The 24,497-nt window shown below is 34.5% G+C and overlaps 1 protein-coding gene across 5 annotated transcripts in view; it reads left to right on the top strand.

Moving 5' to 3' along the window:
• LOC114131605 (LIM/homeobox protein Lhx2-like) overlaps positions 1 to 24,497 on the top strand; it is a 94,726-nt gene that overhangs the window by 65,036 nt on the left and 5,193 nt on the right. For 3 of the 5 annotated variants that reach the window (XM_050199240.1, XM_050199241.1, XM_050199239.1), the window contains 4 exons: positions 7,045 to 7,146; positions 20,211 to 20,481; positions 23,166 to 23,291; positions 23,572 to 23,716. In XM_050199240.1, the coding sequence (XP_050055197.1) occupies positions 7,125 to 7,146; positions 20,211 to 20,481; positions 23,166 to 23,291; positions 23,572 to 23,716 (564 nt within the window). In that variant the 5' untranslated portion in view covers positions 7,045 to 7,124. The remainder of the gene's footprint in view (positions 1 to 7,044; positions 7,147 to 20,210; positions 20,482 to 23,165; positions 23,292 to 23,571; positions 23,717 to 24,497) is intronic. The other 2 variants (XM_050199243.1, XM_050199242.1) reach the window with 1 other exon arrangement.

Below are 24,497 nucleotides of genomic sequence, written 5' to 3'. Positions count from 1 at the left end.
TTATTCCACGCGCTGTTCCATAACTTCGTAATAACTCACTGTAGTGACATCGTCTATTGTTTTCTTTTAGCTAGGCGTATAAAATAAATCGGCATTGCAGATAATTTATAACGCATTAGGACGTGAATATAATGTTTATTTTTTTTTTTCATCGCTTTTACTCATCGCAACTTGCGTATAATATGGTATTCTACAATGTTCATATTTCATTTATATACAGTCTAGTAGAGTTCTAGACGCTTGATTGCCAAGAATGATTTAATTTTTTAAAATCGAATACATTTATGATATACAATACTGACATAATATGGTGTGATGTATATAGTCATAATAACCAATTATATATATCAATGTTTCTTAGGTCTTGATCCTTTGTAATTTTGGGAGTATATAACTTAATAATATCTATCGATAAGACTGCTAAGTATAAATGATGAAAATATATTTTCTACTTGTATAATATTACTATCGATTGGTACAGTATTATAATTTCGAAATCCGTCTACTTATACATGAATGAATTGAGCATATAAATAATGTTCAAGCACTTATAATAGAAAACACACGGGCTCACTTTATACCATCTATACATTTATATTTATAGCCATTCAAAAAAAGAAGCGTGAAAATATAAATACACCATTGGTATTGTACTTTTTTTCATTTCAAGCATTCTTTTATAATATAATATATACATAATACATATATACAGGAACGTGCGTACTAAAAATATTTTTACTACTTCCCAAAAGCTTTCGGTCTTGGGCACTAAAGACACGGGAAATCAAAATCGAATCCGATTGGATTGGCTAAACTTGAAAAGGTTCTTTTTTCACCGGAGTCGTCCCCCACACTTTTCGCACAATGTCCGCGCCACTGTTTCCGCAGCTGCAGAAGTGTATATAGTTGTCTTCTTAGGAAACCCGAACGAAAACACGAAGCTTTTAAAAAGCTTTCGGGCATCGGAATTTGCGTAATGACGCTAAACTAATGTATCGGAGGTAATAAAACGAAGGGGAGACCGAATAACGGTGGCGGTAGCGGGCAGGCGGGGTGAAAGATAAACACAGAACAAGAGAGAGGCATTAACTATAAAAGTAAATGGAATCTTTTAACGGAATTCGAGAGTATTGAATGTGACAGGGACGACGTCGCGCGCGCACTGAGTAAACCGGGGCGAGCGGTGGTATAGAGGAAAGCGAGATAGACGACGAGGCGACAACGGCGGTGTGGAGAGTGCCGCATAAGAAACGGAGAGAGAGAAATACAGACAGACAGATGGACGATCCGAGGACGGGACGGAAGAGAGTTTTTCTAATGCATTTCGCATTTTGTGTGTGCAGCGGACGGCGCATTAACACAATGCCAAAGTGGAAAACCCGTGTTATTCTTTTTAGAAGCGTCTCCGCGCACAGTATCCTACAGACTTATCTCCCGCCGTCGCCGCCTCCCCACGACACACACACATATATATTTATATATTATATACACTGTTTTAGACTTTAGAGATCGGGCTCATAAATAAATGGAACCGGCGGCAATATCGTTTAAGGGGAACGACGTTCGTGTGCACACACACACACCCACACACACACACACATACACATACACGAGCGGTCGTAGCGTACAACTTCTGTGAAGAGGCGGGTTAGGGGAAGGAAAAAAACCGCAAACCACTCTACAAATTAATTCTGGGGGCTAGGAGAATCAATACACTCCCCCCTCAACAGTCTCTTTCTATCCGTTCACACATACACTCGCACACACGCGTTCGCTCGCTATGTCTTTCGCTCTCTTTTGGATTGATTGCCTCGGTGGAAAAGCTATTTTCATCAACGCTAATGAACAATACGAATGGGTTTTCCGCCCGGCAAAAGCTTTTACGACGAATGAGATCTTCCGCCACCCGGACCACGGGAGAACTGCGCGCGTATACGTGCGAGGCGATGTGCGGGGGTGGTTAGCGGGTGGCGCGCGCGAAACGTGTGTCGGCTAATTGTGAATTGGACGCGCGAGCGGGACAGCATAAATTTGATCAAACTGACGCTTTTAGTGGGATTACCAATAATCCTGTGCAATATTCATTGTTCCCTCCCCTCCCGGCACCGCGCCATCATCAACCAACGCGTAGGGCCGTTCGTGTATCCTGCTCGTGCTAAACTCATTAATATATATATATATATATATATACATAAAAGCTTTAAGTGAGTATAGAGTAATTAAATTTTTTTTTCAAATTACCGATAGTGTGTCGACTAATTTTGAATTCAATTAACCGTGTACCTAAATATACGCTTGTGCGATAGAAATATAAAAATAAAATAAATAAATAAAAACATCAATATCCTTTGGCCCTTTGCATTCGGTCGCTGAAAGTCCGTTGCTCTGCCGCTGATGATACGAACGTAATCATTTCCATAGCGTTGATAAATTTCCTTTCAGTGTATACCCAAAATCGTCTTTAAAATAGTATTAATGCATATATACTACTTCTGTGTAATACCGTGTATATAGAAACATAAGTATATGTTTTATGTATATATATATATTACAGTACTGCGAGGAAAACACTTAAACAAATTGGCCAAGTTTTCCGACTATTTTGTTTGGCCTCAATTACTTTTATTACGTAAAACCTTAATATAATGTTTTTCGAAAAATGAGTTTTTATTTTGTCACCATCAATCATAGGTTATATTAAAAGTTAGTGGTGATGGATGATTTATCGTAGAAAATTTGGTACTATTTTGATCTAATTATTTTTTTTCTTCGTTCGCGAGTTGTGTTATTATTTTTACACATGGTTTATTATCAATATCTATATCCAGCAGAAGACAAACATTGTTCATTTTATCTTTTAAACAAACAATTTTGATTAGTTTAAATATATATTTGAAACGTCAATCTTATGTAGTTATATATTATTATTTCAACTCACTAAACTCACAAAAAAATGAAACATGCAATGTAACAGTGCACACTGCTTTAGTCATAGACACGAATGTATTATAATTATACTTTCATAAGCCTCAGAAATATTTATTTAAAAGAAATAAATACTTATAATAAATATTCTATTAATAGACACTATAAATTCCAATAAAAATAAACACGAGTTTTTGTAATATTTGATTGGTATTATTGGTATATTATGTATGTACCAATAATACCACGCATACATATTATAGTATACAGTACACACTCTACACATTAGCACACTTAAACGTACCTACATATGTACATACGTTCATATATACATAACGAATTCCGCCCTTTTTTGCATAGTCGGTACCCAACGGCGTTTCCGTCGCTAATTTCCGGTTTTCCCCAGTTAGTTCCGACGAGCTTCTATTCCATTTCCTCTTTTTTTTAAATCCCATATTAATATAAAGGTTCTATCAGATCGATGAGCCTTGAACAGAATTAATAACAGTCAGCGAAATTTAAACATCACAGCGGCCAATGTGTACGTCACTATAAAATTCATTAAAAAAATGAGTTATAGTGGATGGCGGAGCAGTGAGGGAAATCCAATTCCATTATTATTATTTTTTTAAATTAATCGAGGAAACCCGGCGCCATTGCTGTTGAACACCTAACACAACTATGTAATGTTTAATTATAAACATTTCATTAACTTTTAAAAACCTAATGGCTTTTTTTCGGATTGTTCAAAATCGACTGGTTGGTGGTTGTGGAGGGGAGTTGCCGCGGTGTGTCGGCAGTGGCGGTGCTTTCATCAAAATTATTACTGTGCTTTAGGGAGTCCGTTTTTTTCTGTTATTCATTAAACGAATGATACATCAATTTTATCCATTGTGCCGTTTATGTTTGTTTAGTAATTTCCAAAATTAAACAACCGTCAACCTATACTATATATATAGTATATAATATATGTGCATTGTGCGCCTGTACCGAATATTCTAGGACCAGAAACGGGGAAATTGGTTTCTTAAACGCTAAACTAATTTCATTTCATTTCTTGATTGCTGTTGGTTAAGCCCGATTGTTATACGGTGGACTGCTAGTGATTTATTCAAACCTACCCCATAGATACGTGATTTTAACACGATAATTAGGAGTCATTTATGAAAGTCTGCGTTTTCAAACGGATTTAATTCAATTCAAATGCCTATACACGTCCATATACGACGGTGCTTGTTAATTGAAATATTTGTTCCGTCATTTTCTAACTTATTCGCAATCTCACGTTCCGTTTAATTATTTCCCGCAATTTCCTTTTGCGTTACGCATAAAACGCGCAGACGGATTTTAACTTTATTCTATACCATCTGTTTACCGTTTTCAAGCAGTGGACGGCTAGCTATTGTGCTTCTAAAAAAAAAAAAATTAATAAATAAAAACCCATTAGATTAATTTAGTGAGCCCGGATGTTAATGACGATGCATATTTATTTTTTATATTTATAAATGCGCCTAAATCGGAAACGAACTCATTTATCACAAGTAGTGTATTTACATTGAAACTATTTTAATGTTTCTATACGATAAAAATGAACACTATTCCATTCCGCTAAGGTTTTTGGTGCCTATTAAAAAATTTAAAAACATTAAAGTTTATTCTATAGTGCTATGCTTATTTAGAATTGAGATAATTAATTAAACCACGAAAACTGAAAACATAATGCAAACACGATCGCTAACAAAAAAAAAAATAATAATAATAATAAATACCATTTACAAATATTTATTTTTCAAATTTAATTTTGTTCTAAATTCAATTCAATTAAACTACCCACAAAACACTAAAGTGGTTTTTTTTATAAATAAGTTCGAAGTAATTTTACCTTTTCAACAATTTTACTTTTATAGGATCTAAGTAATTACATTTTATAAATCCTACCGCATAACAATCAAAACTTAGTTCTCATTACATTAAGAGTTTTTTTTTTGTTTTTGGTAACTGGCAAGATCCATTAAATAAAAACCGTAGATTAAATTTAAAAAATGAAATACTTCATATTATACAATTTATATATGAAACGTTTTCGTTTCATTTTAAATTAATACTAAGTACTATATTTAATAGTTTATCACGATCAGTATACAGAATACATTTTTTTTTTAAATAAATTAAAGGTGAAAATACGTATCCCGATAAATTTGAATAAGACATATTTTTTATCAAACCGATTTTATAATAACCATTCGAACGTTTTAAAACACTGTAATCTAAGTAAACAAAACGATATTGTGTAATATAAGCAAAATTATAATTTTTCCGGTAGTAATTCACTGTCAGTTTTAAATTCAAAAAAATACATAAAAAAACTCATTACAGTTAAACAAAATAGACAATTTGAATAGAAAACATTCTGTTCACGTGTTTACATCCACGTTAAGTTTGTGAAGACGAATACATGGATAGGTATATAGGTAGGTATGTATACTATAATATATATATATGTCGTTATAGTCTACTAGAATGATGTGTTTGATAACGTAGAGAAGGAAGAAAAAAGGTTGAACATTGAAAATTCACATAGAATTCACATATTGTTGGAGGTAGAATGGGGATGAGGGGTACCGCGTTTTATATAAATTCTCTACTGATTGAGACGGAGCGGGTAAAAACACGTTTCTCAAAGGACGACCTAATTGTGACGATTGCCTATCGGCTGCCGCCACCGTCGACAATGAACCGTAATGAAACGATTGCCCTTCGCTTCCGCCGAAAAGGGACTGTTGATTGGGTTCAGGAGACCGTGGATAAACCATCAGCTGCAGCACTCTATCCTTCCACTCGTCCCCTCACAATGGTCACCCATCTAGATTTTTATTTGTATCATTGTCGTCGTCGTCGACGTTGTTGTTGTTGTTGTCGTCATCATTACATATTATTATTATATGATATACAAGTACAACTATCGAATACGTTTCGAACACTGGTTTAGATATCGCGCTCATAAGCGTATGCGCGTTTGGTGAATATTTTTGTAATATTATAATAACCGACAAAGGGTGGCGGTCGAATCCATCGCAAAGGGAGCGTGCACCGAACAGACCGTGAAAAGGTTTTCTTTCATTAGTCGTTCTTAAAAATCGAGATTTTTTTTTCTGTATAAACGTATTTACACGCGCGCGCGCCCATACCTATATGACGTGTTGTCTACATACCAGATGTACGAACCAATGTATATATGCGTTTTATACATATAATATGTGTGTGGGTAAGTTTTAAAGAAAAAATATATTTGAATTTTTTTCCCGCCGTATATAACTATAGTTTAGCAGTGATGGTAGTGAAGAGCACGCGCATACGTGATTATAATGCGGTTAGGTTTTATGTAAAGGCAAATGAAGCAAACGAGTGTTCAGTTCGCAATCAGCGGCGGTGCAGGGGACGGTCGAGGAAATACCGACGCCCGTCGGTGGTGGTGAATTGGAGTTGATTGAGTGTACCATCGAGACGTGCCTTTTTGTTGAAATAAAATGCGTTCATTATATTGCTAACACACACACACACACTCGCGCGCACACACGCGCTTGCGCAGACATGTACACGAACGTATGGGGGAAAAATTGCTGCCGGGAAGGAGAATAATATTGGTCTTTTTTATTTTTTTTCGTCGGCGAAACAGGTGGACAATTTAACCTTAATACGAGTTCTGCATAGGGAATTACTGTAAAAACTTCTTTTTTTTAGCCCCAGGATTTCTTTGATTATTTAGAAGTTGGAAAAAGAACTTCGTGATTATCGGCACGTTCTCGACGAAATGTTGAAAAAAAAAAATCCCGAGATTTAACACGACGTTTAATAATAATATATTCTCGCGATATAAAGAATTGGTTCGCGTACGAATTTTTAGTGTATTAGTATACTTACATAGGTATACTTCCTAACCTACTATATTATGTGTTTTTTTATCGTCTTATAATTATGGATACTGTATATTATTATTACTCTACATTTGTAAGCAATCAATAAGACAATGTACAAATTTATAATAATTTATGATTTTTTTTTTCATCATCATTAACTGAACGTTGTGACTAACATTTAGTATATTTTTAACCGTTTCAGATGGACTGCTACAATAATGGACGCCCAGGAAGGATGTCCATAGAAAAAACACCGTTGTAAACTGTCCAACTGATACGAGGATGTTGAACATTGTAGAAAACGGTAAGTCACACGTGAATATTAAAAATCAAACCCCGCCCCAGTCGAACAGATATATACGTATATTTATTGTGTGTACAATGTACATATTGTATATATATATATATATAATATTATATATATGGTAGCAATATAGTGTTGATACAGTGTAGTATTATAGTCGCGTGTCACTCGTAAAGAAAGAAAATGGAACATTTCTGTTCCATAATGCATCCGACGTTAGGAATACGGGTGTTAAATAAATCGTGCGCGACGAAGAGTAGAAAATGCGCGGAAATGAAAACCGACCGTTTTGACCCTGGAGAGGGAGATGAAGAAAAAACGACGGGTTATTCCTTAGGCGACCATTTTCCAAATTGAATATGTGTGTAACAATACATAACCCTTTGTTTTGCGTCCTAACATGTATACGCGAATTCCCGATCGGAACCCGACCCTCCTCCCACCACACCATATACCAAACCCTTGGAGTCGTCCAAATAAATACGTATATATACGTGCTATATAATATGAGCTCTCTCCAAAGTTTTTTTCCGCCCCCGTTGTAGTTCTTCTCTTATTTTTCTCCCCCCACTCTTGGATTTACAACCTACGGGATTTTGGGTACACCTATTTAGTGTTCCGACTACGAAATTATTAGTTACACTTCGTGTCGACGGTCTTAGGGGAGCGGGGTATGTGGCGTATATATAGAATCCGCAATAACATACACACACACACACACACACACACATATACACTTCTTGTAATTTATATAAAAATACAAGTTATAACCAATATACTGCACTATTATAGTATTATTACTATACTATATTACACTACTACCTATATATGTGTATATATATATATTATTATATATTTATATATAACACTACGCGTGTTGAGTGTATTAGAAAAATGTCTCTCATCTGTCAAAACCAAAAGTCGTCTCCGCTTCAAACGCGTCTGTAAACCGACGACGTCCGGCCCCGGTATAAACGAATATTGAAAATCCCTCGATATTAAATTGGTTCTATATGCAAGAAACGGTTGTATCCGCCGCGTTCCGTACACATTTAATATTCTTCCATCTCATAGACGACGGCGATGACGATATACGCGTGTTCTTTCTGGTCTTAAAGGTCTCCTTACAATATATAAATGTATATTATATAATACTTATGAGAGGACTAGAGGAGTATTATAGTAATAATATATTGTATGAACGTGTGCATAAACAGCGGGGATGAAGTCCCCCACAATCCATCCAAAAGTCATTTCTGGATATCATTATTTATATATATAGGTATATGTATATTGCATATAATAATAATAAATATGAGAGAAAAATATCTCTGTTGTTTATGTCTTATTGGAAAAATATTTACATTTATTTATAAAAATCCTTAAACCGAAGAATGTTTCTTCAATAACAAATGTGAACGTTGGTCGAAAATGCTCATGATTCCCATAGAATATAATATATATATATATATGTATACTTAATATACCTAGTATAGTATAATAAGTATACTGTATATATAATTAGTTGAGGTTACACTACGATAATCAGATAACCAGATTTGTTTTAATTTTTCTGAACAATACCGCATTAGCATATAAATGTCACTCTGACGTAAACGATGTATTTTGAAACGTTAAACACTATATTTATTAACAATTGAATGTTTTTTTCTCGACACATAAGGAGATTTAAGTGTATTATATAACTGTAAGTTTGATCTTTAAGTTTTTTTTCTGTTAACGCATTTTATTTGTGTTTTCTTTTGTTGACGTTACGTGTAGAATTTTTATTTTCAATACACTCATCTTATATCTAAAGTCTAAACTATAAGCATTGTATTATTATGACGTGCTAAAAAGTCGTATCGTTAGAAATAATTTGTGTCGTTAATCGAGTTTAAGTTTAAAAATAATTAAAAGCCTTCGTGATGAAATTTTTGTATACCATCACTCAAATCGTACGTATACGTTTAAATATAAAAATGATTTTTTGTATCAGAGTTCACAAAAGTACCTATATCTATTTCCATTGGTAATATTTGATTGTTTAAACAGAAATGAATATACGTTAAAGTAAAATGCGATCGAAAACGATTAATGTATTATAGGTTCTGATGTGTTTTCAAAGGCACACAGTATATTTTATTCCGTTTATTAATATAGCTACACCGGGAATTGAATAGTTTTCTCGAGTTAACCAAACAGACGACAGCCAAACCAATTTATCCCTATATATATATATATATATGTGTGTGTATATATATTATATACTCATCCGGGGTCTGCGTGCGTCGAACAATATTTACTCGTATTTCTTACATGCCACCCCGTTAATCATGTGCGCCCGTTTGTACATTTTCGCAAGTAAACGTTGATAAAGATGAAAAGATATTTGTTCAGGATTATTTGGATTGATGAAATGGTATATATACATACACATTATATATAATATGTTGGCTAGTGGGGATGTGGTAACAACTTTTTTAATAGATCTATAAACGCTATGACCTCGATCGCCGGTGGCGTCTTTTATTCGGTGGTTCTATGAAAATTCGAAATTTCTACATATAAAACTGAATAATCATAAATAATATCGTTTTGCAAAATGATCAAACGGACTCGTGCGCGAACATTCGAGTATATAGGTTATGTACGCATATTATTTGTTTTTAGTACACGTGCACATGTGATTTAATACATGTCATTGCGATTCAAATATTAATCCTGTATTTAAAATAATTGTAAAAACAAAAAAACAAAAACAAAACATTGCTGGAATATTTGCATTTCGACACGTAGCCAACAATACTGCTTCGATTCTGAGGGAATTTTCGAGGACGCGCGACCGATTCAATTTTCTATTCACGGCGCGATGCGCAGTCTGGTGGAAATAAATCGATCTCGCTAAGTTAATAATAATCCGGCAACAACACGCGTCCATTTTTATATACGGTCGTAATGCTATTACGTTATTATGGCCTACGGGCGACGTTTAAATCGATGCGCGAGCATTAGAAGGCAATAAGCGGAATTGAACACAGTGTGCCACTCACTCGGACCCTTATATTATATAGATATATGTATCGAATTATCCTTAGGGATATGTCCGTTTTCTGCAAACTTCTACTGTTTTCTTTGGGAGTTTTTTTTTTTTTTTTTGAAAAATCGAGTTTTTAGAAAGCGGATGACACCCCGGGGAATACCCCGTTGAATGGATTATAGGCAGAGCAAAGAAGGTCGGGCGTTCCTCTCTGCTCTAAACTGACAGCGTGCTCGGACACACCTTCCGAATGACAAATAACCTTATAACTGTCGGCCCACAAAACGTTTTTTCGTGTAAAAGCTGACTTCGGCTATTAAGCTCGTAAGTCATAATGTTTTTGTTTCGTCTCGTATTGTGGTGGAGTTCCGATCACGTGGATATATATGTATATGTGAGCGTGCGTGTATGTTTGGTATACGCCTGTTATAGCACATTGCGACTCTAGGGGGCAAAGAATAGGAACCCAAACGAGAGACGGTGTCCAGAAAAACGTTAGACCCCAAGGAATTTATAAACCATTGTTGTTTTTTGACAAATAGCCAACTTAACTTTGCCAAACATTGTGTAATATCGACCAATCATTGTCAACCTATACTCACAACGCCTCATTGTCTTAGACACAAATTCGATTTAACCACGGAGTAAGTATAGTTCACATAGTTTGAATCTAGCAGCGATATGCACTTTTTGAGTGCAGCGCACTTAACCTCATTGCGGCAGATTATCAAAACGTATAACGTATTTGTACATCCAAATTAGAAACCTTAGAAAAATATACCAACCATCTATGTAATTATAGGTATTATAACTTTAAAAAAAAAAAAACAATAATTTGTATCATGAAAAAATCTGAAAATTAAAGGTTTTATCGATATACAATTTTTTGTAATTACAATATACCTAACTAATATGTATACAAAAACTTTATTCAAACTATACGCGTGCAACGCATTGGCTTTGTACGGTCCTTGATAACATCAACTTGCAATAAATTCTGCAGATTAACGTTAATTAAATGTAGGTAGGTATTCAATTGTATACGCAACGTGAACAAAACAAACTTAGTGCGCCGTAAAATTAATAATCTTTCATTTTACTCGCACGTAATACCTATACAACGGCTGAATCGAAGGTATTTTTCAATGACTTTTGCTGCAAAAGCGTATCTATAATATTAATTTTTATAATAATTGTATATTATATTGTTTTAAACTTGCGTTCCGATTCCATATCAAACACTGAAATAATTAAAACTATATAACATATATACATATATCTGACCATTGTTTTCCCCTTCGCGATATGGCGCACGACCAGGAATTTTAAAAGGTATAAAAAATTATAATTATTCATATAAATAAAGAAATATCAAAAATTTGAATTCAACCACATATCTTGTTTAAACTTTCAAGTATCTATACTTGAAAGTTTAAACACTGCAAACTGTTACTATCAGCATGTACATACTATGTAGAACACGAAAAAATAGTACCCCGTACTCGCTGACGTCGAACTATATATGCACTCCAAAATCAGAACTCAAATCATTTATTTATCTATAAATTATAGACTATAATATAATATCATATATATATATATACGTGTCTCGTAAAGCGTTCGTAATTAACATAGCTGCGATTAATTTAGTAAATGCTATAGGATATCATATTATTATTACCTTTTATTATTATTATTATTATTATTATTATTATTTAGCATTGTGCTGTGCCATGTGTTTTGAAGACGCTAATTAACTCGTCCAAGAAAATTCATTAACGGACAAAAACGGCTCAGGCCTGTTTATTGTGGAATTAATTACTTGCATATTAAGCAACGGAGTTCTCTGAGTTTGTTTGATTGTTAGTTCGTGTGTATGTGTGTGAGCGCGCGCCCGTGCGTGTGTGTTTGTGTGTTTCTCTCTCTCTCTCTCTCTCACTCATTCACTTTATCTCCTCCTCGTCTCGTCCTCTGTCACTCGACTCCCTTACACAACGCACGCGATCTCTCCCCCACTCGCCCTTCTCCTTATTTTCTCATCTGCGTCAGAACCGAGTTTCGATTAATAGTTTAATTACGTGTTCCGTTTGTTCGTGGCTCCGTTGTTCTACGATGGGCAACCCGCAATCGCACGCAGGTATTTATACACGCGAAAGAAAAGGTAGCTGCTACAGCAGTAGGAGGGTAGACGATGCAAACCTCGTTGATTATAATATCGCCCGAGTCCGGTGAATATTGCTTGTTTACCGGCCGAAGGAAGGATAGGCCGGGGTATATAGTACCCTGTGCCTACATATACATATATATATATATATATGAAGTCAAAACGCCATTTCGTATCCCATTCCCTTTCAAAGGCTCGTGCGCGCGCGCTCGTAATTATACGTGCAAATGTATACACGCCCGCGCGTGCGTGGATACGTGTACGAGTTTAATGCAAACATTGTTAGTGCGACTATACGGTAGTAAGGGGTGAATGGCGGGCTAAAAAAATAACGAAACACAATTATAAAGGAAAATTTTAATGATGCGGGGGACTTAGGGAGCGTTTTATGTTGTGTGTAGTATGTACACCACCCGTACATAATGTTTACTTATCTGTACAGCAGTGGCCGTGAGCAATTAAAGTTGGCAACCAATTAGGAGATATATGTGTTTGTTTTAAAACGAGTGTATAGCGGTGGCGGCTTTGACGGCGTAGTGTGAGGGGAGCGGTATAGGTCGAACGAAGGGATAGGCTATTGCTGCAGACAACTATACTGCAAACGGGGTCGGCGGGGGGTTTATTTAAATTATACATAGCAGCGCGCCCACGACCGCCCCTTTAGTCGAAAAAGAGAAATTCAGGGAATACGTCGTCGATTGTGGATAGAGCGGTGTATGTGGGCAGGGGTGGGACTCAAGTCTTTCTTAATGAGTTGCATCGTTAACGGAACGCCCGAGCGCTTTTCGTGAGGGTTTTCGTTGTAACGGGAAACTGGAGGTTACTTTTCTCTGTTTAATCATTCGCCACAATTACACGGGACACCCTGTTCATACGGTTTTGATGTTTTCGAGCAGCACCAGTGATATTTATATTTACATGTGTGTGTGTGTGTATTTGGGTAAATGTATGTGCGTGAGTAGTTAAGAGGGGGGGGGCATAGTACCGCAATGATAGGAGGACACTGGTTTAATTAAAACGGCGTGGTGGGCATGCAGCACGCGCGTTTCAACAGAGCCACACGCATTTCGCGATTTGTTGAAAAACGCCTCGCGATTAACCGCTGCCTCGCCAATATAATATTATTATATCAACTGCTGCGATAGAAATATTTATATACCTATTACGTCTAAATGTTTTTCTCCGCCCGTTGCTGTTCGATTCAGGTTTACTAGCCAATGATTGCGATCATTCGAGATTATATAAATAAAACATGACGGGTGTCAATACTCGATCGTTGTAAACTTGTAACCATAAGTATATCGTACTCTAATCGTATTTTCATTCGATACACACTATTATCACTGAAAATAGTTGAGAATAACACTCCAAAGTATCGAACAAATCATTAATACTAAAATATCGAAGTGTTACTTAGCCGTTACAGTAGTTATGTAAATCATATTTTAAAAGATTAAATCACGTTTATACATCATATTGTCAATGTTAAAGATAGGAATTATATAAATCAATTAAAACCATGTTTATTGGAAAATTTCAAACTATTTACACTAGCATAACGTGTACGTCAATGATACTAATTAGGTTAATTGATGTTAAAGTAATTTATATTATATATATATACGGTAAGGAAACCTAAAAGTTAATAGTTGAAAAGGGTGTATATATACGCGTGTAAATTAATAATTTCGTACCTTGGTCGACGGTCATGGTTTATCGCATATCAAATAAAATCTAAGACGAGCTGTAAAATATCATGACTCAGTATATTTTTAAAACCGAAAAATGAATGAAATATTTTAATTAATTAGTGTATATTAATAAAGTAGCGCTTTTAAATCGAATTCGGATAAGTGACGGCCGTCGGTGATAGTTCGTTTGAGTGCACTTAATTTTTAAGATACGTGTTCAAACCATGTTTCGTTTGACTAAAGCAGATTCATTATACTTTTACCATACAGTCCAAAATCTTGTTTGAGATACTAAGATAGTGCTTTCAAATCTCGGAGATTTCGTAGTCTGAAAAAAAAATTAAAGTCAGAGAAAAAGATGGAACAGAGAATATATCACATTATACACAAAGTAATAAAAATCATTATGACGTGCGGCTAATTGTAAAATTATTTTGTACCTAAAACAAAAGCTCCGATTTTAATCCCAACCATGTTAAACGTCAAAAACCCCTCCGTGAGGTGTTGAAGTGGCGCGCGGGGATGGGATTTGTTATAATAAAAGGCTTATAATTAACGGACTCTCCGTGGCCCTTTGCCGTCGTTTTAATATAAGCCTGGCCAGTTGACCCGAGCATCCCGTCTTCCTCTCTCTCCACCCATTTAATTAAGGTGGCCCTCCAATATATATATAGTAGGGGGAGGGGGTGGAAAGGGATGGCAGTTAAAGTTTTCTCGCGCCTTTTCCAATTTTCCATGTGACCCTCACCGGTCCCGTCCCGCCCGTCTATATATAATATATATTTATATATATATACGCATGGTATAATAATAAGCCGAGAAAGTAATTTATTTCCACTTCACCCTCCGCCACCGCCACCACATGCACACTTCATCCCCGGGCCTACCATCACCGTCGCTGACACCCCTACACCCCTCTTTTGTTATTCCTTTTGAGGACAACGATGGAAAAATTGCTTTTAATCCTGGTTCACCCTGCTCCGTCCACTGTGATTACACCAAGCTTTAATAATAATAATAATAATATTATAGTGTTTTTTTTTATTCGTTGTTCACTGACTTCAGATTAAAATAGTTTAATATTAACGCGGTCGGCTTCTTCCTCCCCCCCCCCTGACAAACCACCGCCACCCTTACGCCGCCGTGGTCAGATTATTATTATTATGTATATTGTATATAATATATACAGATATCTACCATTATTATGTAATATATAATTCTCAAAATAAATATTAGTTATCAACTCCCGATTTCTGTGTGGACGTTTTTTTACCTTCATCGTTGCTGTGGCGTGGTGCCACCTAACGTATATATATATAATATAAAGTAACAAAGTTTTGTAAGTCGGTCTGAAAACGTCAAGAGATGCCCTATGAGAGAAAGAAAGTGACTGCGACTGCGGCGGCAGCGTTAAGTCTATTTTCCAGTTGTCCGGCAGTAATAGCGAATACGTGTAACCTGTCTATTGGGCAGGGAAAAAAGATGGATTTATTCTCGACCGGCCCAAAACCTAAATGGAATCCGAATGTAAAACCTTTTTAGCATTGCTATTATAATTTAGCTGGGAGCTTTTATTTTTTTATTTTGTTTTGTTTTTACTTCTGATGTACATATATATACTATTATATAATATATATATTATATGTATATTGTATATATGTATATTTGGCTATCCTGTCTATTGGGACTTGTCCGTCTTCGTTTACGCAGGAAAAACAAATATAAAACACTCTCCATTATCCTACTGAACCAAAAAATAGTGGTAAATAAAATATAAATAACAGAGTTGAAACCTTTTTCCGGTGAATTTATTTTTTTTTACGTCCAAAACTTTTCGATTAGCATAAAAAACGCATTAAAATTATTGGAATCGTCACAGTGTGAACAGAAAAAAAAATCTCATAGAGTCGATTATTTGATTTGTGCATTAACGGATTAAAATCAGAATATTATATTAATACATTTTTTATTATTATTATAGCAGTCTTATAAAGAGCACTGCAGGTCATATTATATGCAGCAATTAGAATGCTTTTATACAATGATCCATTAGTATTAATTTTTATAAATATTAAATGTATTTATTATATTATATTTTTGAAATTCAAATCAATAAAAGCAATCATCAAAGTTGATTTCCTCGTTATCTTAAAAATATCATAATAAAGTATATTTAATATAATATTTAATGCGTCTCGTATACTTGTGAGTATATTATTTAAAACTTTTCTTACGCTTTTTAATTTTTATGATCGTTTAAAATTTTTCCTAAAATGTCGTTACATTTAAAATGTCTGCGCATGGGATATAATATTGTTGTATTTGCATAATTTAAATGCTCATTAAAACATAGTTATATATGGTTTATTTAAAACCGGTGTGCTTAATTAAAACTTTTAAGCTTATTAAAGTATAAAAAATAAATGTGATATTATTTTTCTTCTTCGCGTTGTTCTCGTTAATATAACGGATCGATTAAATTGTTTTTGTTTGTACACATAAATTAGGACATAAATTAAGTGTCTTAAAGTGAAGTTTATTCTGTTACCTAAACATAAATTATTTATTTTTCAATATGCCATTTTGTAAGTGTAAAGTTATTGTATACCTACCTACGCAATACGCATAAAGCGAGTAAAAAGTTTTTTTTGGGTTGTTATATTCTGTTACTTTTATCGAACTCAATTCATATAGTATTGCTAACAAATATTTTCAACAGTTATAAAACATATTAGATGCAATTATTACGGAATGATGAATTAAATCATTTCTGTCGTAATTTCATAACAACAATAATAAGTAATAACCATCGGAGAGGAAAAAATTTGACGACCGCATATTTTTTTAACGTACCAGAATCACAAAAACACAAATAACCACGTTAAATATATATGTATAAGAAAAGATGGAAAAGGACAAGTAACAAAAAAATGATATACGACGTGTTCGTAAAATGTTTGTTTAATTTTAAAACTTTACCATATCACAGATGCCACATCAAACCGTCGGAGAGAGGTGTCTCGACGCGCCCGGTGATGGTGAAATGAAAAAAGTTCTAAGCGCGTTTTATTATTGTATACGTTCTCTTTTTGTACAAAATTAATTTTAATTTTAACAATTTCCCAGCGAAAAAAATCATTAAAACCGCTTTAGTCTCTTCTTCCCCACATCATCACTTCCCCTGTTACTCTTTTTACCTCGCATGTTCACCGGCTTGGTGATGGTGGTGGTGGTGGTGATGGTAGAGGTGGTTGCAGTGAGAAGTGGTGTGCAGGGGCTTCATTTTATTTTTCTGTTAACCTTTCTTTTTAACCGTACTAATTAAATCGGCGGTAGCAGTGACGGTGGGAAAGAAAAAAAGAGAAATAATTAAAGTATATAATTTCCTTCTCTCCGCGGGCTCTCTCGGATTATTAAAAAAAAACCGACAAAGAATAATACGGTTTAGAAAATGTTTTTCCACGTTTTACCCCTTCAAATCCCGACCCAGTGAGACAAGTGAGGGGGATGAAAAAAAAAGAAATAAAGAAAGGTAATTAGTTAAAAACTAAGATTAATTACGTCCACGTCGTGACATTCGTTTGCTGCAGAAGCAACGCGACTACAGAATCCATTTCGTACCCGGATTGTCCGGCTCCTAAGGGCAGTATAAAACCCCTCTGAAGCTTAATGGAAAGCCACTATTTCGTACAGGACAAAAATCTTTTTTTCTTTTTTAACATAATTATATTATTTTTATTTATTTATTTTTAACAAAGAAAGGGGAGGTGGAACCGCTCGAAACTTATTTCGAAGGAAATATCTCGATCAAAGCGCAATAAAAAGTGATTCCATTAACTATATATAGATATATACACGTTCCGTGGCTAGCGAGATTTTATTATTGGCGGAATCCACCGCGGTAAGTGGATTATTATGTTGCCGGCATCAAAATGCCACACGCTCATATACGAAAAGACCTTGTAATATTTTAGAATAAATAAATTAAATTAAATTATTTTTTTTCACGTTTTAAAATGCTTTTAGAGACGTCTTATCGACTGATCAAAGTTTTTTCGTTTTATTTAATTCAATTTTTTTTTTACCGATTCAGCTTACACTCTTTGCTTTCCTGTGAGAAAAGACCCACTCACTTAAGTGGTCGTACATTCTTCTCGCCGTTTGAATGCATTTTGTATGCTTTTTATTATGCTTTATGACAATCGTCGAATAACCTAATACACGGATGAAACGCGTCACATTATTCAAAAGCGCGTGGCATTTTTTTTTTATTGTTATTGTATTATTCAAGTGTATTATAAATCATTTTTTTATACTTCACTATAGACCCGCTACATACGTATACTTAAACATTTACGTATGTATGTATATTATATATATAATAATAATATTATGTTTATAAGTTATTAAACATTTTTTTAACAAAAATAATTACTTTTCGTGCTTATCTCACTTGGTATGTACTTAATTGCTATTACCTACTATACATTATATAGTCATCGTAAATTTATATATAAAGTCAATACACGCTAAGCTTTATTACAACGTGTGCCTATTTCGGTTAATGTTAAAATTTGTAATGATTATATCATACTCGTACAATTACCTTTTATTAATATTATAATAATGTATATTGTATATTGTATATAAATATAATTAAGTTATATATATACGCTACTTGAATCGACTTTGATTATACTTGAATAATATTACCACTTTGATTGGATATAAAATTACCCACTTTCAAAACGACTGCGGTTTTAAGTAAATGCACTATTGTAAAATAATTTACCGGTAATTTGAATTTTTTTTGTTGTAATCGATGATGAAATCGGCGTGTTTATATATATATATATATTTATAGACGGTGAGTATTGGGGGTAAAGAGAAAATGTGGGGAAAAGTCCGTTGTAAAACAGCTTTAAGTATTGTCGTGTCTCGCAAGATGTAGTAGTAGTGAAGAAAGCGGAACTTTCATTAAGTCGATTTTGGGATTAAATTGATGGACGGTCGAATGGGTGGAGGGAAGTGGCGAGTAAAATTCATTAAAGTCTGGAGGATGATGTTCGTCGGGCGCGGGAATCGGATGTATATATCTATACAAATTAAATGAAATTTAAATGAAATAAGTTTAGAGCATCGTTTATGAGAAGTTTAAAATTAAGTTTGAAAAGACGGATGATGCATAATGTAATGGCGTGCAGTGTGTAAGAGAAGGTGGCAGCGGGTGAGCCGCTGTTTTACAAGCGCAGTTCATGGTATTAATTTTTATTAAAAAATAAAAATTAGCCGGCACGTAATTAAAGAGCCCAGACGAAACCTCTACATTGTGTACTTTAATTTGCAATATTTTGTTCGGCAAATTTCGAACAATGTTACTACGCTACTTTGATATTGACAGCGTTTCTTTTGCATGTATATAGTATATATACCGTCGTTTTTTCCTCTTCATTAGTTACAACAACATCACTGCAAAACAAATTTTCAATTGTAATTGCTTATTTTTCCTTTTTTTTTTTTTTTGTAAGCTAATCGTTTGGAACAAATGCAATTTTTTAATGCTTTACATTACTATTATATAATTTATTATGCGTTATAAAATACGATTATTAAATGATTTTAAAAATAAAAATAAAAATATATTGACAAATATTATTGTTTATTATAAAATTAAAAGGTTATTCATCTCATCTTAATAAGTTAACATATTTTTAAACATATAAACTACTTTATACATAGAAATTATTAAATCGATTAATGTATTAATGTATGTATATAATTATATATTATAATCAATTATTATAACCATGCATTGTATTATTATTGAGTGAGTAAATTGAATAAATTTAATCAATAAAAACCATCCGTGAACAGTAATAATGCGATGTATACACTTTTCACTGTTTACATAATTAGTTTTTATAAGTTTTGCTTAACGGACTTAGTCTACCGTAATAATACTCTGATAATAATCTTTCAATAATTTATTAATTAAAATGACTACTCGACTTAAAATTATTTTACTATCTATAAGTATAATTCAATATATTTTCTCATACTCTACGAGTCGTTTTTAGGTTTATATTTATTATGACTCTTACGCCAATGATGTGAAAAAATTTTGAAGAAACGATTTTAATAATATTTTTTTTCTTATTGTCCTTAATAGAACATCAACAAACGAACGGCGGCGTGGTGACCAACGGTGGTACAGTGACCGCGACCACATTAACAGGTTTGAACGGCAGCACGGCGATGATAGCCAGGGAGTGCGCCAACTGTGGCAAACGCATTACCGAACGGTTCTTGCTCAAAGCTTTGGACTTATTCTGGCACGAGGACTGTCTCAAATGCGGCTGCTGTGACTGTCGCTTAGGCGAAGTTGGATCCACGTTGTACACCAAAGCCAACCTGATACTCTGCAAAAGGGACTACCTTAGGTAAATATTCTGAGCAGCAGTTATTTGTATTAATCTTATCGGTTGTAAAATTTAAATAAATGTGACTCAAACCAACATGCAGTTATATTACTTACAAATTAGACAAAATTTCGCGTTATAAAATCGAAAAGATAATTGCACTTGTGGTGAAAAATGCATGGTCCCCACTGATTGAGCAATAAAAAATTATCTTCTTTCTGATATTTCGTTTCGATATTTTGTCGTCCAAAAAAGTATTACTTCGAATTCATTGTTGCGCGTTTTTTTTTTCGTGGTCGATCAATCAGGAATTTCCGTAACCCGCAATTGTAAATGAAAAATGTAATTTCTATTTGCTGTCCGCCCGTTGTATATACATTATTATACAAACGGACAGAAGTATATTATTACATTCACTATATGTATATGTATGCTATAAAAGCTTTACGGTACAGCGCAATCGTATTGTTGTATCGTTTTTCTTCTATATGTACATACAGCGAGAGGATAAATGGTGCAATATGAGGACGAGGAGACGGCGACGCTGGTGAAGGGAAAGGGTTTAATTAGCGCGAATGCCGAATTATCAGCAATGGAAATAAAATAAAAATAAGTCTAGAGGATAGCGTCGAATGGGCGCCGAGTGCGTGGGAGGAGAGACACCTATTCCGGATTCAATTAAATCCGTTTATGAAAGTGATCGCAGAAAGTGGAAATTACAACGGCAGGAGGAAGGGGCACTGGCTTCTCTCTCACACGCTCGCTCACTCACTGTCTCCTTCTCTCTCTCTCCGTAGCCCGTCGGCGGCTGTTGAATTTAATTAAAACCGTATGTCGGCCAAAACGCCGCTGCTTGGCCCGGCACAAAAGTCAACTCTCTGCCGCTGACGGAAAACACAATCTGCACGTATATATAAGCACACGCACACATATTATCCGGCCAAGTTAATACATGTGTGTGTGTCTGTATAGAAATGGGGCAGGCCGACTGTTTTACTATTATTATACATATACATATCACCCCTTTAACTATACTATACGTACACACACGCACACAAAGATTCCAGATACACGCCCCTCGGAGTGTGTGGACGAGACTTCGTCATTCGCAAGCTTCTCTCTAATGAATGGACACGGACAATGTGTCGTCGTCGTCGCGTTTGGACGGGCCGAATTAATTTGACGAACGAATATCACGCGTTACCGTCCCTCACGAAACGAATATAAATAATAATTTCTAATATTCGTATTGTACGCGTTATACGTCATATTACTTTTTTTTATTGTTTGTTAATCAAATGTTAATGCGACAAAATTTTATCAACACATATAAACAGCCAACTGCAGGAAACGCCAACAATCGTTGAAATTATTTATTTATGCGCCCGTATATATAGTTACAAATTAGAATTTCCTATAGTCGAACGTGCATAATAATGAGCAAAAACGAGTAATATATAATAATAGATTAGGAAATAATAATGCGGTCGTATGAATTGGATTCTTGAATTTTTTTTTTTACATTTTCTTCATATTTATATCGTTTACTCTTTATAGGTATTATAACTTATTGTTCAGCTATATAGAAACTGTTGGTTTATTTTTCGCTCGAACCGGTTCGAAAACATACCTATAGGCTTATTTTTAAATTTGTCATTATCGTGTTATAACGCCGATCAACCCGACACGTTTTACGCGATGTAAATAGAGATCAGCATAAAAATACTATAAACATTAAAAACCACCTATAATATCCGGGCGTTTTTATCGTCGAAACGGAGATACATAATACAAAATGAACCGTGTTGAAAAATTGTATTTTAAAGTAGTGCTCAATTGCCACACACACAATAACAACGAGGACGGCGCAATATACTGGACACTGGTGTATTATAATATACGTCGTATACGCATGTTTTACGTACATTATAATACGTCTGTACGTGTATATCAGTATCTGTGTATAGATTATAACGAGATAATACTGGCCAGAGGCGTCCAAGTACGAGGTCGGTCCGCTATGTGTATCAAAAATGCATCTCGTTTCGACGTTCCGTATACTATTACAACGCGAACATCTGTTGTGCAAAGTAATACAGTACGGTTTACGTATGGTATAGACGTATAATACAAATTATATTATAAAGTTTATATTAATATATTATATACTGTTATAATAATATTCTATATGATATTCTGCACCGGGCCAGAAAGAGAAGGTGTACGCACACACACACCACACACAGACGCATTACGCTCGAGTCTAATAATTAAACGTCAAAAATCCATTAAATCGGTTTATCAGCGTTATAACTTACAATGTAGTATGTACCTACACAGTATATATATATATATATATGTATAATGTAGACGCCGAGAAAACGAACGGTTAAATTACATATTATATATAGGTGCGTATATATTATGCAGCCGATATTATAATTAGTATATCGTATATTATTATTCTAAACAAATTTTTATCCAAAATTTATAAATCCCGTTTTCTCGCACACTCATCCCCGACCGCGGCCATCCACCACGACGGGGTTTTGAATAACGGACGCACACGCTCGCGCGTGGGTATGTACACATTATAAAGAGTACAAGAGTGTGTGCGTTTTATTTTACACGGACAAAACCCGCCGCAGTCACTTAATCGCCGACACGATATTATAATATTCATGTAAGGCTAATGTAATTTTCAGGTTATTCGGAGCGACCGGCAATTGCGCGGCGTGCAACAAGGTAATACCGGCGTTCGAGATGGTGATGAGGGCCAAAAACAACGTCTACCACTTAGAGTGTTTCGCGTGTCAACAGTGTAATCATAGGTAAAAAAAAAAAAAAACGTTAACAATAATAAATTATAAATATATATATTATACGCATCGTGTATATATAATATAATATTATCGCGTATATTATTATTATTATTATTAAACACGATTTAAAATATAAGTCATGTGTAGTACGACGTTATTACATTATGACACTCGCGGTCAAAACGTGTCGAAACGATACGAAACGTTTTGCACTTTAATTACGCACACACCTATTATAATATATACGTACCTATATTAAAAACGTTCACGTGGTCGTATGTGTTTACAGGTTTTGCGTGGGCGATCGTTTTTATCTGTGCGAGAACAAGATTCTGTGCGAATACGACTACGAGGAACGACTGGTGTTCGCGAATATGGCCACTTACAACTCGTCCAGTCTGGCGCACATAAGAAGGCAAGTCAGTAGATTACAGGTAGGACATTCGATGGGGCAGCCCTATACTCGCACTACAACGCAACACAAATCACACAAACACACACACATACTCGTGCCTATACACACACAACTCAAAACTTAAAGTTTTACTTGCATACCTAAAACGTATACCGCGGGTAAATCCAGTACTGTGTTTAGGGTAGTAGTTCAAACATGGACAAAAGAATCCAAATTTTAAAATTTAACTTATTTGATATTTTATTGATAATTTATAATGGATGTTTAATTAAAATTAATTATTTTAGATTTTAGTCCATGTATCATGTACCTGGCTTATAAACCTTCGTATATATTTAGCGAGATTACACGTAAGGTCGCTCTATATCGTTTCAGTTTCGGTTATATATTTAATATTATTATACATAAATGTGTAAAACTTTCGTAGTACCGTACGCTAGATTATTCAAATCCGTTACCTAATTTTCAACTTTTAGACACTTATAATCATCTCGCCGACTCGAAAAATAATTTGTCTTTACAATTTTGTATGTATACATAATAGTTAAATTTGCTAAGTAGCGTCTCTGCATATTGTAAGTTAGATGTTAGGTATACAGACGTTAGGTATAAAACCCTATATACTTATATATTAAGTTTGACTACGTGGTTTTGTGTGATTTCGACGAGAGAATATTTCCAAGTAGAGACATTCATTCCGCAACAGTTTTTGCTGACAAATCTCGATTATACATTCCTACGAGCTACGGCATTGTCTGCTGGCTACAGAATAATTCACAAACACCTCCTTTTTCCTAAAA

This window comes from Aphis gossypii, chromosome 2 (assembly GCF_020184175.1).
Source record: "Aphis gossypii isolate Hap1 chromosome 2, ASM2018417v2, whole genome shotgun sequence".
NCBI classification, from domain to species: Eukaryota; Metazoa; Arthropoda; class Insecta; order Hemiptera; family Aphididae; genus Aphis; species Aphis gossypii.
This window is presented reverse-complemented; position numbering and strand designations above follow the sequence as displayed.